The 12,838-nt window shown below is 40.1% G+C and overlaps 1 protein-coding gene across 9 annotated transcripts in view; it reads left to right on the top strand.

Annotated features, from left to right (window-relative positions):
* Positions 1 to 10,950, top strand: part of DST (dystonin) — a 496,581-nt gene extending 485,631 nt beyond the window's left edge. For 5 of the 9 annotated variants that reach the window (XM_065886378.1, XM_065886379.1, XM_065886381.1 and 2 more), the window contains 7 exons: positions 73 to 147; positions 1,032 to 1,049; positions 3,815 to 3,932; positions 5,838 to 6,037; positions 6,641 to 6,751; positions 9,647 to 9,770; positions 10,565 to 10,950. In XM_065886378.1, the coding sequence (XP_065742450.1) occupies positions 73 to 147; positions 1,032 to 1,049; positions 3,815 to 3,932; positions 5,838 to 6,037; positions 6,641 to 6,751; positions 9,647 to 9,770; positions 10,565 to 10,827 (909 nt within the window). In that variant the 3' untranslated portion in view covers positions 10,828 to 10,950. Of the gene's footprint in view, positions 1 to 72; positions 148 to 1,031; positions 1,050 to 3,814; positions 3,933 to 4,831; positions 4,904 to 5,837; positions 6,038 to 6,640; positions 6,752 to 9,646; positions 9,771 to 10,564 lie in introns of all 9 variants that reach the window. The other 4 variants (XM_065886380.1, XM_065886385.1, XM_065886377.1 and 1 more) reach the window with 3 other exon arrangements.
* The last annotated feature ends 1,888 nt before the right edge of the window (positions 10,951 to 12,838 follow it).

Here is a 12,838-nt window from a genome sequence, read left to right on the forward strand (position 1 = left end):
GCGTACAGGTTTTAAGGATGCCACGACGTAATATTAATGTGAAAGTGACTGTTTTATCATTGCTTCTGGCAGGTGACAAGGCAGGTAGCTAAGTGCAAATGTGCGAAACGATTCCAAGTTGAACAGATTGGAGATAACAAATACAGGGTAAGTTTTCAAAATAGCTGTGTAGTTCTTTCAAAGGATAAAAATTAAAAACTTTGTCTGCATTGTTTCCCAGGAATGCCAGTTATTTATTTTTACCTTCTATCAAATATAATGGTATATGAAATTCCATCTTTCGTCATTTTTAATGATATAAAGATAGCTTGCATTTTGTATATTAGGACATATCTCTGACATGTATGATACATCCATTCAAGGAGAAAAATATTCACAGAAAAATACATCTCATATATTTAGGTTGCTTCGAATTACTTTATATTTTATTGTGATTAGAGGTAAGTTGTCATATTTTCAGTAACAAAGCTTTTCCAAGCCAGGAAATGAAGTTAAAGGGTTTACTTATTTTTGTAAATGTGAAAAAGAGGTAGTGTTTTCCACTGATGCAGAAATTTAAAAAAATTTACATCTCAGTAACTCAGTTCACCTTCTTTAGAACAATTACTTGAAGACCCTTGTGACTTTGTCACTCTTTCTCTTTTTTCTCTTTTTTTGGAACATCTCTTATTTGTAGTAGCTAGATAGGAAATGTGCAGAGTTTCCCTCCTACAGTATATTACTTATAAATGAAACATTATTCATTTTGCTTTTATATTTCCACATTGAAAAATATTCATCTACATATTTGAATTTTTAACTTAAATTCGAAACCCAAAGACTTTCACAAAAATTTGCAAAGAAAAATTTCTGATTATTTGGGTTGAAGTTGAGAAAAATGGGTACCTGCACATCTCTAAACTAGATACTATATCCAGAAACCCAAAGTGTGAGCGTGTGTGTGTGTATGTGTGTGTGTGTGTGTTCTAGTCATATAGAAAGTTTCCTGTTGAACTAATTATGTCTTTCTTCCATTTTTCATTTTTTATCAGTTCTTCCTGGGAAATCAGGTATAAACCAGTGGAATGTATTCTCAAGTTCCCAATAATTTTTTTTAACTTTAATTCATAGTCATTAAAGCTTGCCCTGGCCAATCTTTCCCATGCTGTCCCCCTAGCTACTACATTGTTGGTTGGCGTGGTGTTTCTGTATACGCTATAAGTGTCCTTGATCCAGGACTCTTTTTTGCCTTGTGTCTCAAATGAGGAGATTACCTTTAAGCAAACCAGATAATCAACTGTAGCTGGGCTGGGTACAGTGTTACAAATGGAATTTTCAGTTCCTGTCTTTAATGATACTATTCTCATCTATTGTATACAAGTATTCATTGCAACACAAAGTTGATTGTCCACACATCTCTGTGTGGCCTCGTTGGTGTTTGGCCATTGAAGCTGTATGCCCTGGTATAAGGTAGCTAGCGAAGGGCCAGCATCCAGCCAGTGACCTGGGAAAACAGCACAGGGGAGAGGTCACCATGGCACTTGGCCACGGTGATGTGATCTCTCCAAAGCAGCTGTTGTCCCTGTGCCCTAATTCATTGATTTAGGGCTTTGCATCCTGAGTAGAAACTTTAACTCTGGAGGTTTTAAATGATGTCATTCCTTTTGAGGAAATGTTTCTCTTATAACTTACACAAAATCTTAGTCATACTTTATGTCATTTTGACCTCACATTTAAGTCAGGATAAATTGTCCAGGGCACTGCATCATGATCAGAATTTTAGAACTGAAGACAAGAGAAATCAGATTTTGATTTAAACAAGGAGAGTTTTTTACTCTGTGCTTTTGCAAAGAACCATGCTATTTATAGTACCTGACCATATCCTATTAGCTATTATTCTGCCCCTCAGTTTCTAAGCCATATTACATCTTAAGTTTCAAATTACCTATTCTCCCCATTTATTGCAAGCAAATAATTTTTTCAAATAAAAATTTTCAGTTATTTTGAATAGATGTTTTGAAAACTTCCATTAGTTTCCATAAAAAGTTACTTTTCCGTTCTTGTTATTTTCTGAGTTAGTAATTGGGATAGCATCTTTTGTTTATGGAAAGGATGAAATATTTCAAAAGGTTTAATTCACAGCACATAGAACAACACTAGCGTCCTTTTTTTTTTTTTTTTTTTTTGGTCTCACAGTTTAGCTGTTGAGAAAATTACGGAAATTCTAAAGACAATGGTAGTTGTCAGAAAATGCCTTCTCAAAATAAAATTTAAAGTCATTCATGTTTATTATAATGGAAATAATTGAAATATCTCTATAAAATATTTTTATATTCTTTATATGACGATATAAATAAATAAATATTTATATCCTTAAAACTTGTTTTGAACATAGTCTTGGAACAAAAGCGTATCGTCTAATTATCTGGTTCCTTAAGGGTAATTTTCTTTAAATCCCCTCCTTTCCCTTTGCTTATTAGCAGCACCAAATTTTTTCTAACAAAATAAATATGCATTTTTATTTTTAAATTTTAATTTACATTTCTAGAGCAGGTACAACTACAGGAAAGTTGAAGTCTCAAGGCTTAAAAACCATTTTAGAAAAAGTGATGTGAAAAAGGTTTGATGTAAACGCCTGAGTCCCACTGGTCCCACTGGTGCATTTTACATGCTTTCCAGGTCCTTTCTGAGTTTCAGGATCTGGAATGGTTGGCTTTGTCCTAGTGTTCTCTTCCTGAAACTCAGAGTGTTAAAATTTATGAAAAGCAGCAGATTGTTTCTACTTCACGTTTTCTGTTTATCCATCATGAGCCCAGACAAGTAGTCACAATTGTATGTTACCTGCCTTAAAAAGAAGCTATTTATGTCTACTTGACTGTTCATTTTGCTATGGTATCCACCGGGTTGGCAACCATGAAATTCAGTCTGGTGGTTTTTATAAGTTGGACACGAGCTTATTAGAAATGATTTAAAAGTATAAAATCATTTCTCATGGGCTTTCGTAATAAATAAACCTTATGATCAGAAACTACCTGTAGTCTAGACGTTTATTCAAGACCTGCAGAATCTGTAGTGTATATGATTGGAGATCAAAAGACAAGTGCTTCTCAGTGTCAGCAGTTTTGGTATATAGCGCTTTAAAGAAAAGCCGTTTAGATTTGAAAGCTGTATCATTCCTAATGTGTCAGTGACTGTTCTAATATTACAGTAATCTAAAAATGGCACATGAATCCAGCCTTTAACAAATTAGCCTACCAGATCATTAGTGTTGCAGAAGTTTTATTTAACCGTGAAATTTTTATTAGTCATGATCATTTACTACCTTATCTCTCTAAGTCAGAACTGTTTAGAGAAAACAGAATGAGTTTATAAAGATTTCTCCCACGGATTTCAGTGGAAAACAGTTTCAGGTGTAAAAGGAAGTTTTCATGAAGAAGAATCAGAGTTTATTAAATTTTCTTTAGAATCATCTTACCTCCTGGAAGTCCTGGGCAAGTGGGCCAGTGCTTATTTTCATGGCTGTGTTTAATCTCTAGAAACATTTTCCATTACTGCCTTACTAATGTTGTTTCCGTCATAAGAGAGAAAAATCATTTTTAGAAGAAAGCTTCAATATTACTGTGATAACCTTTGTTATCTTTTTCCACACTATTTCCTTTGGGCTAAATCAGCATGCAGCCGCCTAACGCAGATCATGATAAACCCCTTTCTCTGAGATTTTACTAATCGCTGCGAACTAAACAAGAAGTTAGAGTTGGTTGCTTACGCAGATCGCACCTCATCCTTTGAGATTTCCTCTTGACAATTAGAGGGTCTTCTTTCTTCCTCTTCCCAGTTTGGAGACTCCCAGCAACTCCGGCTTGTCCGAATCCTGCGAAGTACTGTGATGGTTCGTGTTGGAGGTGGATGGATGGCCCTGGATGAGTTCTTAGTGAAAAATGATCCTTGCAGGGGTAAGGAGATACTTATGTCAAGATAATAACACCACGAAAGTATATCGATCTTGTATTATTTTCCAGCATCAAAAACGCAGTGGGGCTAATTTTGGTCATTTATTACAGTAAGGAATGTTTCACATTGGTCTGTCAGCCTGAAGTTCCCAAAGAACTTGTGGCAATTGTGTAAACCGTGTTCCTCTCATAGTTTTTTTTACTTCTCCTGGATAACTAGGAGACTGGGAGGCAGGAAACACTAGAATAGATTTTCCTTTATGAGGCGTTCCCATCTGCAAGTTTCAAAATGAGCAATTCTACCAACCAGGGGAAGGATTTCCTCTGTCGTTAAGTAGCAAAGTAAGGGGAAAGAAAATTGAGCGACGAAGATTGAAGATACCGTACAGTAAAAGTTTAAAAGCGGAAGTTTTTGTGAAATTAGGGGGAGGCGAGGAAAGCAGTATTGAAATTTTTTTTTTTAAATAATGAACTGCTAATTTGACTCTGAATTCTGAAGTTACAGATTAGAGCCTTACCATTTTGCACACATAATATACCATAGCTCTCAGGTATCTGGGAGTGCGTTCCCGGCAGCCAGTCAGCAGGTCTTCCTTCTATATTTTGGAAATAATGCAGCTGAAGGTAATGCAGCTCCATTTACGAAACAAAGAATTGAGAATGCAGAGTGTTCTGTGGGGTAGCCTAGGAAAGTTAGTTCAATTGGGGTGAAGTCTTCCAAATACATTTTTCATCCTGAGTCAGACCTTTGAGTGTTTCCCTTCGCAGGGCCACTTTTCTCCTAAATTGTGCGCTAAAGGCCCGATCTGAGCAACCCTTGCATAATCAACTACTGTACTTTGTTTCTTCTCCTGCTAACAGTTTTCTTGAATGTGATTGGTATCCTGTGTCATTTCTTCTAGTTCATCATCATGGGAGTAAAATGTTACGTTCGGAATCAAACTCTTCAATTACTACTACTCAGCCTACTATAGGTTGGCGACCCCTCTCTTTGCCTCTCCCCTCTGACCTCTCCTCTTTCCTACTTTGACATTCTTGCTTTAATCGTTTTGTTTTAAAATAACATGCTTCATCCATCGCGTATGGCTTAACTCACATCCAGCTGAGCTGGTGCTTCCAAATTGAAATTCTGGACTTTCAACACGCTTCGGGTGTTGCAAATGTAGGGGTTGTGTAAGTGATCAAACACAGGCTAACACCCTGCACACGGGGTTCTGGCGGCGCCTTCTCCGAGTGCACGTGTGTTGGTGTGAGTGTTGCATCACAGATGACCTCACGGATCCTGGGGTCTGCTATTTGTTATTTTGCATGCTGTAAAACCAAGTTTTTAAGGCATAAAATAAAAATACCAGCCGCCTCATTGAAAGTGCAAAACCTGAAAGTTTCTGTGTCGTCGTCATGATTAACAACGCATCTCTCATTCTGTGTAATTGTCCAATTAATCCCGATGGTGAAAGACTGGCAATTTCCTGACCTCAGTAGTACACGCAAAAGACACAGTCCCCGCCTCCCTGGCTTGTCCTCTCAGGGTGGGGATGGCATAGTGAAACCCTGCAGGCATCAGTAGTGGGTGGATTAACAATATTTGAGCATGAGCTTGTCATTTTCATGCTGACTCTCTCTTTAATAGTGGTTACTCTTGGCTGGTGTCTAGTGTTAGAATAAACACACTTTTATTTTTTTCTTTCCCCAACTGGCCTGTATCCGAAAGGAATGCATTGTAAAGGAATGCATTTGACTTTTTGTGATGCTGAGTTGGAGTTGGCATGGCAAAAAGGTGTTCTTGCAATCCTCCACGTGGTCTGTGGCGCCAGATGGCAGTTTTCCCCTCCCCCCCCCGCACTCGACTGAGCCCCTCTTTTTTTTTCCTTCCTTTCGTTTGTGTGCCTTGTGTGTTCCGTCATCCAGCTAAAGGAAGGACAAACATGGAGCTAAGGGAGAAGTTCATCTTGGCGGATGGAGCCAGTCAGGGAATGGCTGCTTTCCGGCCCCGGGGCCGGAGATCAAGGCCCTCATCCCGGGGAGCCTCACCCAACCGGTCCACATCCGTGTCCAGCCAGGCTGGCCAGGCAGCCTCCCCGCAGGTCCCTGCCACCAGCACACCCAAGGTAGGACTCGTTTCCTCTTCCTCTGCGCTCACTGTCTAGAGTATGCTTTTGAATGTTTGTGGGGGGGGTCCCTAGAATTTGTAGGACCAGCTTTCTCCAAATGTGTCCCTTCTCACAATATGGAAGATGAAGAATTAAAAATGTGTGTGTGTGTGTGTGTGTGTGTGTGTGCGCGTGTGTGCGCGCGTGCTTTTGCCCTGTGGCCCATATAAAGACGATCTGTTTAGGGGCTTTGGTTACCTTTCAGATTGTTTTTTCTTTTTAAAGCTTCATTCATGTTTTTGGTGTGTGTGATTTGCCATCAGACCTTTTCTATTTGTTTTTGTTTTTTTATTTTTAAGTTTTGAATTTTATTTTATTTATTTTTTATACAGCAGTTTCTTATTAGTTATCTATTTTATACATATTAGTGTATACATGTCAATCCCAATCTCCCCATTCATCCCACCACCACCCCCGCCACTTTTCCCCCTTGGTGTCCATCTATTTGTTTTTAATGATGATCATTCTTACTGTGAAATGAATGGCTGTGAATCTCTCTTTCCGTGGCTTTGTTTTTTTATCTGCCGTCCTTTACGTTTGATTTGCCATTGTTCCATACAGATTCTCCATCCTTTAACACGCAATTATGGTAAACCCTGGTTGACAAACAGCAAGGTGTCAACTCCTTGTAAACCAGCTGAGTGCTCAGACTTCCCCATGTCATCTCCAGAGGTATTGTAAGGCCCCAGATTCCAGCCTAACAGCCGCCTTTAACTGAAATGATCACCTACTAACACTGCTTCACCTCACTCTTAATAAATGTACTTTTGATAATACGTCGTCTTTTTACAGACTTCTATATTATAAGTCTCAACCCTAGGAACGTGAGAGTAAGGGGTGAACACAAAAGACAGTTTATAGCTCCTCGAAGGGCGTCAACCTAACCTAGTCACCTCTGCAGGCTCTCAGCCTTTTTTGTTTTTCTGTTCTCTTTCTCATACTTAATTTTGCTTTTCTCCCCTGGGAGAGTGACATACAGGAGATTATACCCAGACCTAAGTCAGGTTTCTTTTCAAGCTGATGGTATGCTTTTGCTTCTAGACATAATTTGGGCAAGAAATGCTGTAGCCCTTTTTAGGTGAGAGTGAGAGGCAGTATCATTTGCAAGAGAATCACTTAAATTGAAAGAATGTGGACTGAGTGTTCTCTCTGGGCAAGGTCCTTCTGACGGTCTGGTATGTCTGTTTCTGCCCAAGAACACTGGGTGGATGAGACCCAAGCTTTTTAGTTACCAGCGCAAGGGGCTGGGGGCTCGGATAGGCAAAAAGTTATCTGTCATTCTCAAAAGGTATGTATCTTTATTAGACTTAATGATTTTTTTCAGGACCCTCTCACTTTTTTAAATGACATGCTATATGGGGATAAGATATTTAGGTGATATAAAATTTGCCGAGATTAACTTATATATCAGATCATTTATATTCAATTGGAAGTCAACCATACGTCTTTTAAAGAAAGTTCTCTGTAAAATGATAAACATAGGCACCAAATAAATCACATATTTGATTAGAATCACCATAAGGAAGGGAGAAAAATCCCTAAAGAACTGTTATTGAAACCAAGGAGGTATTTCATATTAAAGGCAAGGACTCCTGGATAAAACTAATTTAGTACCTCTCAAAAGCCTTTTAAGCTTTTCAAAACTCTTATCTGTTACGTAACCCTCACACTCATACTGAGAGGTAGGCAGAGAAAATGTCATTGCCCTCCTGACTCAGATTGAAATGATGGAAATGGAAATTGCGGATGGTGGTATAGAGTTGGGGCAGAAGCCCATTCCTCAACTCTTCCTCATCCCCCAGCCCCTCATTTCTCCCCCTTCCCTCAAGTGAGTGATGTTAGTATCATATGTTACGTCTGAGGCGTCTGTCGCTTCTGATGGATCTCTTGTAGCCAAAACTGAGAGCAGTTGAAGGAACCTAAAGTGACATGTTTGCTTTAAATATTTAGGGCTGTGCTACTCTGTTAGTTCAAATTTTTGAAAAGTGGAAACTCCCCCCCCCGCAAATTTAAGTCTATTATTTTGGCTAATACAGAGCTAGGTTTCATTTCAAATAGCCTCATGAGGCAAAACAACAGTATCCTTCTATGGAAGGGTCTTTAAGAGCACGGGGTAGGTTTGTGACTATAAAATCAGAATATCAAGGCATCTGAAAAGAATGCTCTTGGTCCTTCATGGTAATGCACTGTCATCTTGAGTGATATATTTCCTCACCTGTGAGTCCTCACTCTCTCCTGGGTTGTTGAGAATCTGAGTTAGGAATTTAACTGGAGCAGAGCTGTCAGAGTTCGGGCAATTTACTGCCCTCTTCAGGCCCTCCTCTTTCACAATTGTGAAAAAGTGAGTAGGTAAGTGTGAGGATTAATTGTGGTTAGACTAGTGAGAGTATTTTCAATGCTTAAGCATCTTTTTTTTTTTTTTTTTTTTTTGGCCATGCTGAGTAGCATGCAGGATCTTAGTTCCCCCACCAGGGATCGAACCCCTGCCCCCTACCATGGGAGTGCAGACTCTTAACCACTGGACCACCAGGGAAGTCCCAAGTATTATATGTGTACGAATTCTATATAAATTCTATATTTAAATGTATGTAGAGAATACATATGTAAATGAATTATGAATATCATTAATATTAATAAATTGCAACCCTGATATAGCTAAAGGTCTTACATATGCTTATTAAACATTTAAAACTATTTAATAAAGGAAAATCAATTTTTCAAAAAGCATATGTAATTGTTTAGATCTGTTTCCTCCAAACAGTTCCCTGACTGTGAGTTCATTGAGGAATATGATGTCTTTATACTTCCCAGATTTGTTTTTTGGTTTTTTTTTTTAACTTTGGGAGAATTTCCAAAATGTTGTAGTGATCCAGAAAACGTGAATGATTTTAGATTTAGAATAAAATGTCATAGTTGTGATTACTTGAGACATTCTCTGCAAACTCCTGTAAGAATTTTAAGAGAATCATCCCCAAACATTGCCTAGGTATCTTGTAAGGACCGTAGACAGTGACGGAGCCAAGAGAGGAAGTGACATCTTACCAAGATACAGCACGTCGCTTTTTTCTCTTTTTGGCAGTTATGTTTGTTTAAATGGTGGCTGTCTAGGCATTCCTTATTTTCTTCCTGTTCAATTTCTGTTTATTTATTTCTGTGTAGTTCCCTAAAAGCCTTGCAGGCAGCAGAGAGTCCAAGCACGATTTTTTAGAGGCCAGTCTTCTCTCGGGACCATGCAGCCACCATCATCTTTTTGGCTCTACTCTCTCAACTCTGTGATAATTCACTGACAATCTGAAAGATACTAACATACTCAGAGTTTGTCTATGTTTCCTCGGGGAATCTCCACTTTTGTGTTTTCTCTCCAACATGAATTCATTTTCTTTAGAGGGGTCCCTCTGAATTTAGGGAGAGAATAAGAAATTAGTGGAGAAAAGCAAGTGAGAACCCCATGCCTCCTCACCTCCTGAGTGTCTAGTGGAGGGTTCCCACCCATCTGTGAAGTGGTGTCAGTGGAGAATCACGGGACAGGAGCAATATCTGAAATGTCTTTTCCCTGATTCGACACAGGGAACGCCGATACAGGGAAGCAAGCTTCGACTTCCGGGATATTTATCAGGGAAAGGCTTCCACTCCGGGGAAGACAGTGGCTTGATCACAACCGCAGCTTCCCGAGTGCGGACACAGTTTGCTGGTGAGTCTGCTGCGTTCCTTCTCTCGTGGCTTTGCAGTGTGATCTGAATATGAAAATCCCATTTCTTCCTAATCGGGGAAGACAAATCAATGCTGCTGTATTCTTCTGAAATGACAAGTGGTCCCAGTCCTCCATCAAAGGTAGGGGATCAGTGAGCCATGGGCATAAGGGACTCAAACATCCCTTTTGGAAAGTACCAGAGAAGGATGAGACAGTGACTGTGGAATTGAAGAAAAACTGTGGCAGGATCTACCCCTTCCGACCGAAAGTCTGGCCGCCTCTGCTGCTTGGAAATTGCAGTGGGTTCTGTTTGGGGTGGTTGGAAAAACCCAGATGCACTGGCCCTGACCCCGGGGATCCTAAGCACAGCAAGCCTGAAGCTTCTTTAAACTTTCAAGTCTTTTGTCTTCAATTCCTTTGTGCTTCGAATTACTTATCCTAGGCAAAACTTGTGCTGTGCGTTCGTACTGCACACGTCCCTGGGTCATACCTGCCAAACTTTGGAAAACACAATCTATCTCAAGAGATATATCTATTCCTTATGTCTGTGTGTGGTAAATGGAATTCCATTTTAAGTGGGGTAGCCCCCAACCTGCTTTTTGTTTGTAAATTGAGCTTTTTGTATATTTCATCTACTTAGAGTGGGAGCAAGGCCATGAAATCAACATGTATTTCTTGAGCGCCTACTGGGTGTCCAGAAAACTGACTGAGATTAAACGTGGCACTGAGTTTCAAGAATCGGTGGCAGCTGGATGCAGTAGGAAGGGTGACCCATCTCTGCCCTCTCTCCTCAGATCCCAAGAAGACCCACAGCCGACCAGGAAGCCGAGCTGGCAGCAAAGCTGGTAGCCGGGCCAGCAGCCGCCGAGGCAGCGACGCATCAGACTTTGACATCTCGGAAATCCAGTCCGTGTGCTCCGACGTGGAGACTGTCCCCCAGACACACAGGCCTACGCCCCGAGCAGATTCTCGGCCGTCCGCAGCCAAGCCTTCCAAAATCCCCACACCCCAGAGGAAATCACCTGCCAGCAAATTGGACAAGTCCTCCAAGAGATAGTGCAGTTGGTTCTACCACTGTCCTTCCTAAAGCCTTTACTATTTAAGTCTGAAAGATGTAACATATGATGTAGAGACTATTGTGAAATAATGCAAGAGGTGAGTTTAAAGTTCTGCAGATGGCCTTATTTGTGTATTTGTCTTTTTCTTTTATCTGTATAATTTGGGTCAGATAGTCTGGGGTTTTAGTCACATCCTCCATGAGGGGGGAGAGAGTTTGATAGGCACTAACGTTTCTGCACTGAGCGTGTGGAGCACACCTGAGATCACTATACCTGCAGGTAAGTCCACGACTTCCCGACAGCCAGCCCTCCACTGGGAGCTAACGTGAAGGATACCTCAGGACACCTTCTTGCTTCTCTGGAAACTCTGAAAAGCCAAAAGACACCCACAGCGATCTATTCCAAGATGATCTAAGTGTAAACTGCAAGATGGGGGGCAAAAAGACAAACACACCCGCCGCAGTTCTTAACCTTGTACCTGACGGAGAACTCACAGAAAGTTCCTTTCTGCACCTGCCCATGCTCTGAGATTCCCAGACTCTTGCGTGTTTCTGTGCCGTGGCTTCACCTGAGGCCAGAGGCGTCCTGGACGTGAGCCCTCTTATCCTGTAAGAATATCATCATAAAGTGCATTCATGTAAATGTGAGGTTTTCTTTTGCTTGAGTGGACAGTAGCACCTGTACCATTGAACTCATTTTGTATCAAAGCAAGTTTGCTTGCAGAAAAGCTATGAAATAAAACATGTCCCTTAACTACATTGCTATGGAATTAATTTTTTTCCCCAGGGAAAAAAGTCAGTGTATTTTTTTATGAGCAAATATCCATTTGGAGTGACCAAACGAGACTTAAAAATGGGTTTATTTTGATTTTCTCATCTGAAGTAATCACGTTCTGGTATTATATCTATATTTAATAAATATAAACCTTTTAATTTATTATGTATACTCACATACTATAGGAAGATATTAGTATGCATTTAATAAAACATATTCACTTGAACATATGGCATACCTGATTATTTAAAGTGAACTTTTTCTGTTTGCTCTAAATAAAGCTTATATGGACGATCTCTCTTTACTAACAGTGCGACAGGCTAAGTTTGGGGGACAAAAAACACAGGGATATAATACATAAGAAATGATAAAATAACATTAACCATTCTATAAATATTTTGAATATGTACCAACCATGTGCCAGCCTCTGTTGGTGACACTGAGGCACTCTTATATTCAAGGGGAAAAAGCTAATAAATAAGTCACTAAAAAACATGAACTGAAACCAGGGGATGTATGACAGGGTAATGTAGTTACATTCCCTCCTGTGTACATTTAAAAATCAAATGATAAAATTTTCTTAAATATAAAGATGGCATCAAATATAATTAGAAGAATGGCAGATGGTTCCTTTGGGTGTGACCGGTCACAGTTCTCCCTGTGACTTTGTAAATTCATTTCAGCGCACGGCATTGGTGGCATTTGGGTTCAGGAGTTAGTTAAGATAGTCTTGTGTTTTCCCCGCATGGTCTTTTTCATGGAGGCCAGCGTTGAATTGAAGGGCCTGGAGTCTCCGGAGACAGAAATTAGGTGCCGCTTTTAAGTGACTCCTTTCTCAAAGCATGGGTCTCAAGTGCGTGCCCTTGACGGGAAGGGTGATTCTAACCTACGGGACCACTTGCTGTAATTCACGCATTTGATTGTAAACACCTCATCCGAGAAGGCAGTTGAAATTGCTGTTACTCCTTTGGTGCTTTGCATAGGATCACATTTCCACTTCAAAGACAAATTTAAGGGAATAATTTTATCTGGGCTCATTTGAATGCTGCCCCTGATAAAGAGCTAGGGAATTTGCTTTTTGTAGTAGGAAGTGGTGAAAGATACTTCCAGAGTCCTAAGGAACTGCTTCCAGCTACCAGCAATTGCCCTCCTGGGGAGCTTTTCACACTTTGATGCCTGATATTTGTTTCCTCTTGAATGTTTGTTTCCCAGAGCCTCAGGCTGACTTCTGAGGCC

Source organism: Phocoena phocoena, chromosome 10 (genome assembly GCF_963924675.1).
Source record: "Phocoena phocoena chromosome 10, mPhoPho1.1, whole genome shotgun sequence".
In the NCBI taxonomy this organism is placed as follows: domain Eukaryota; kingdom Metazoa; phylum Chordata; class Mammalia; order Artiodactyla; family Phocoenidae; genus Phocoena; species Phocoena phocoena.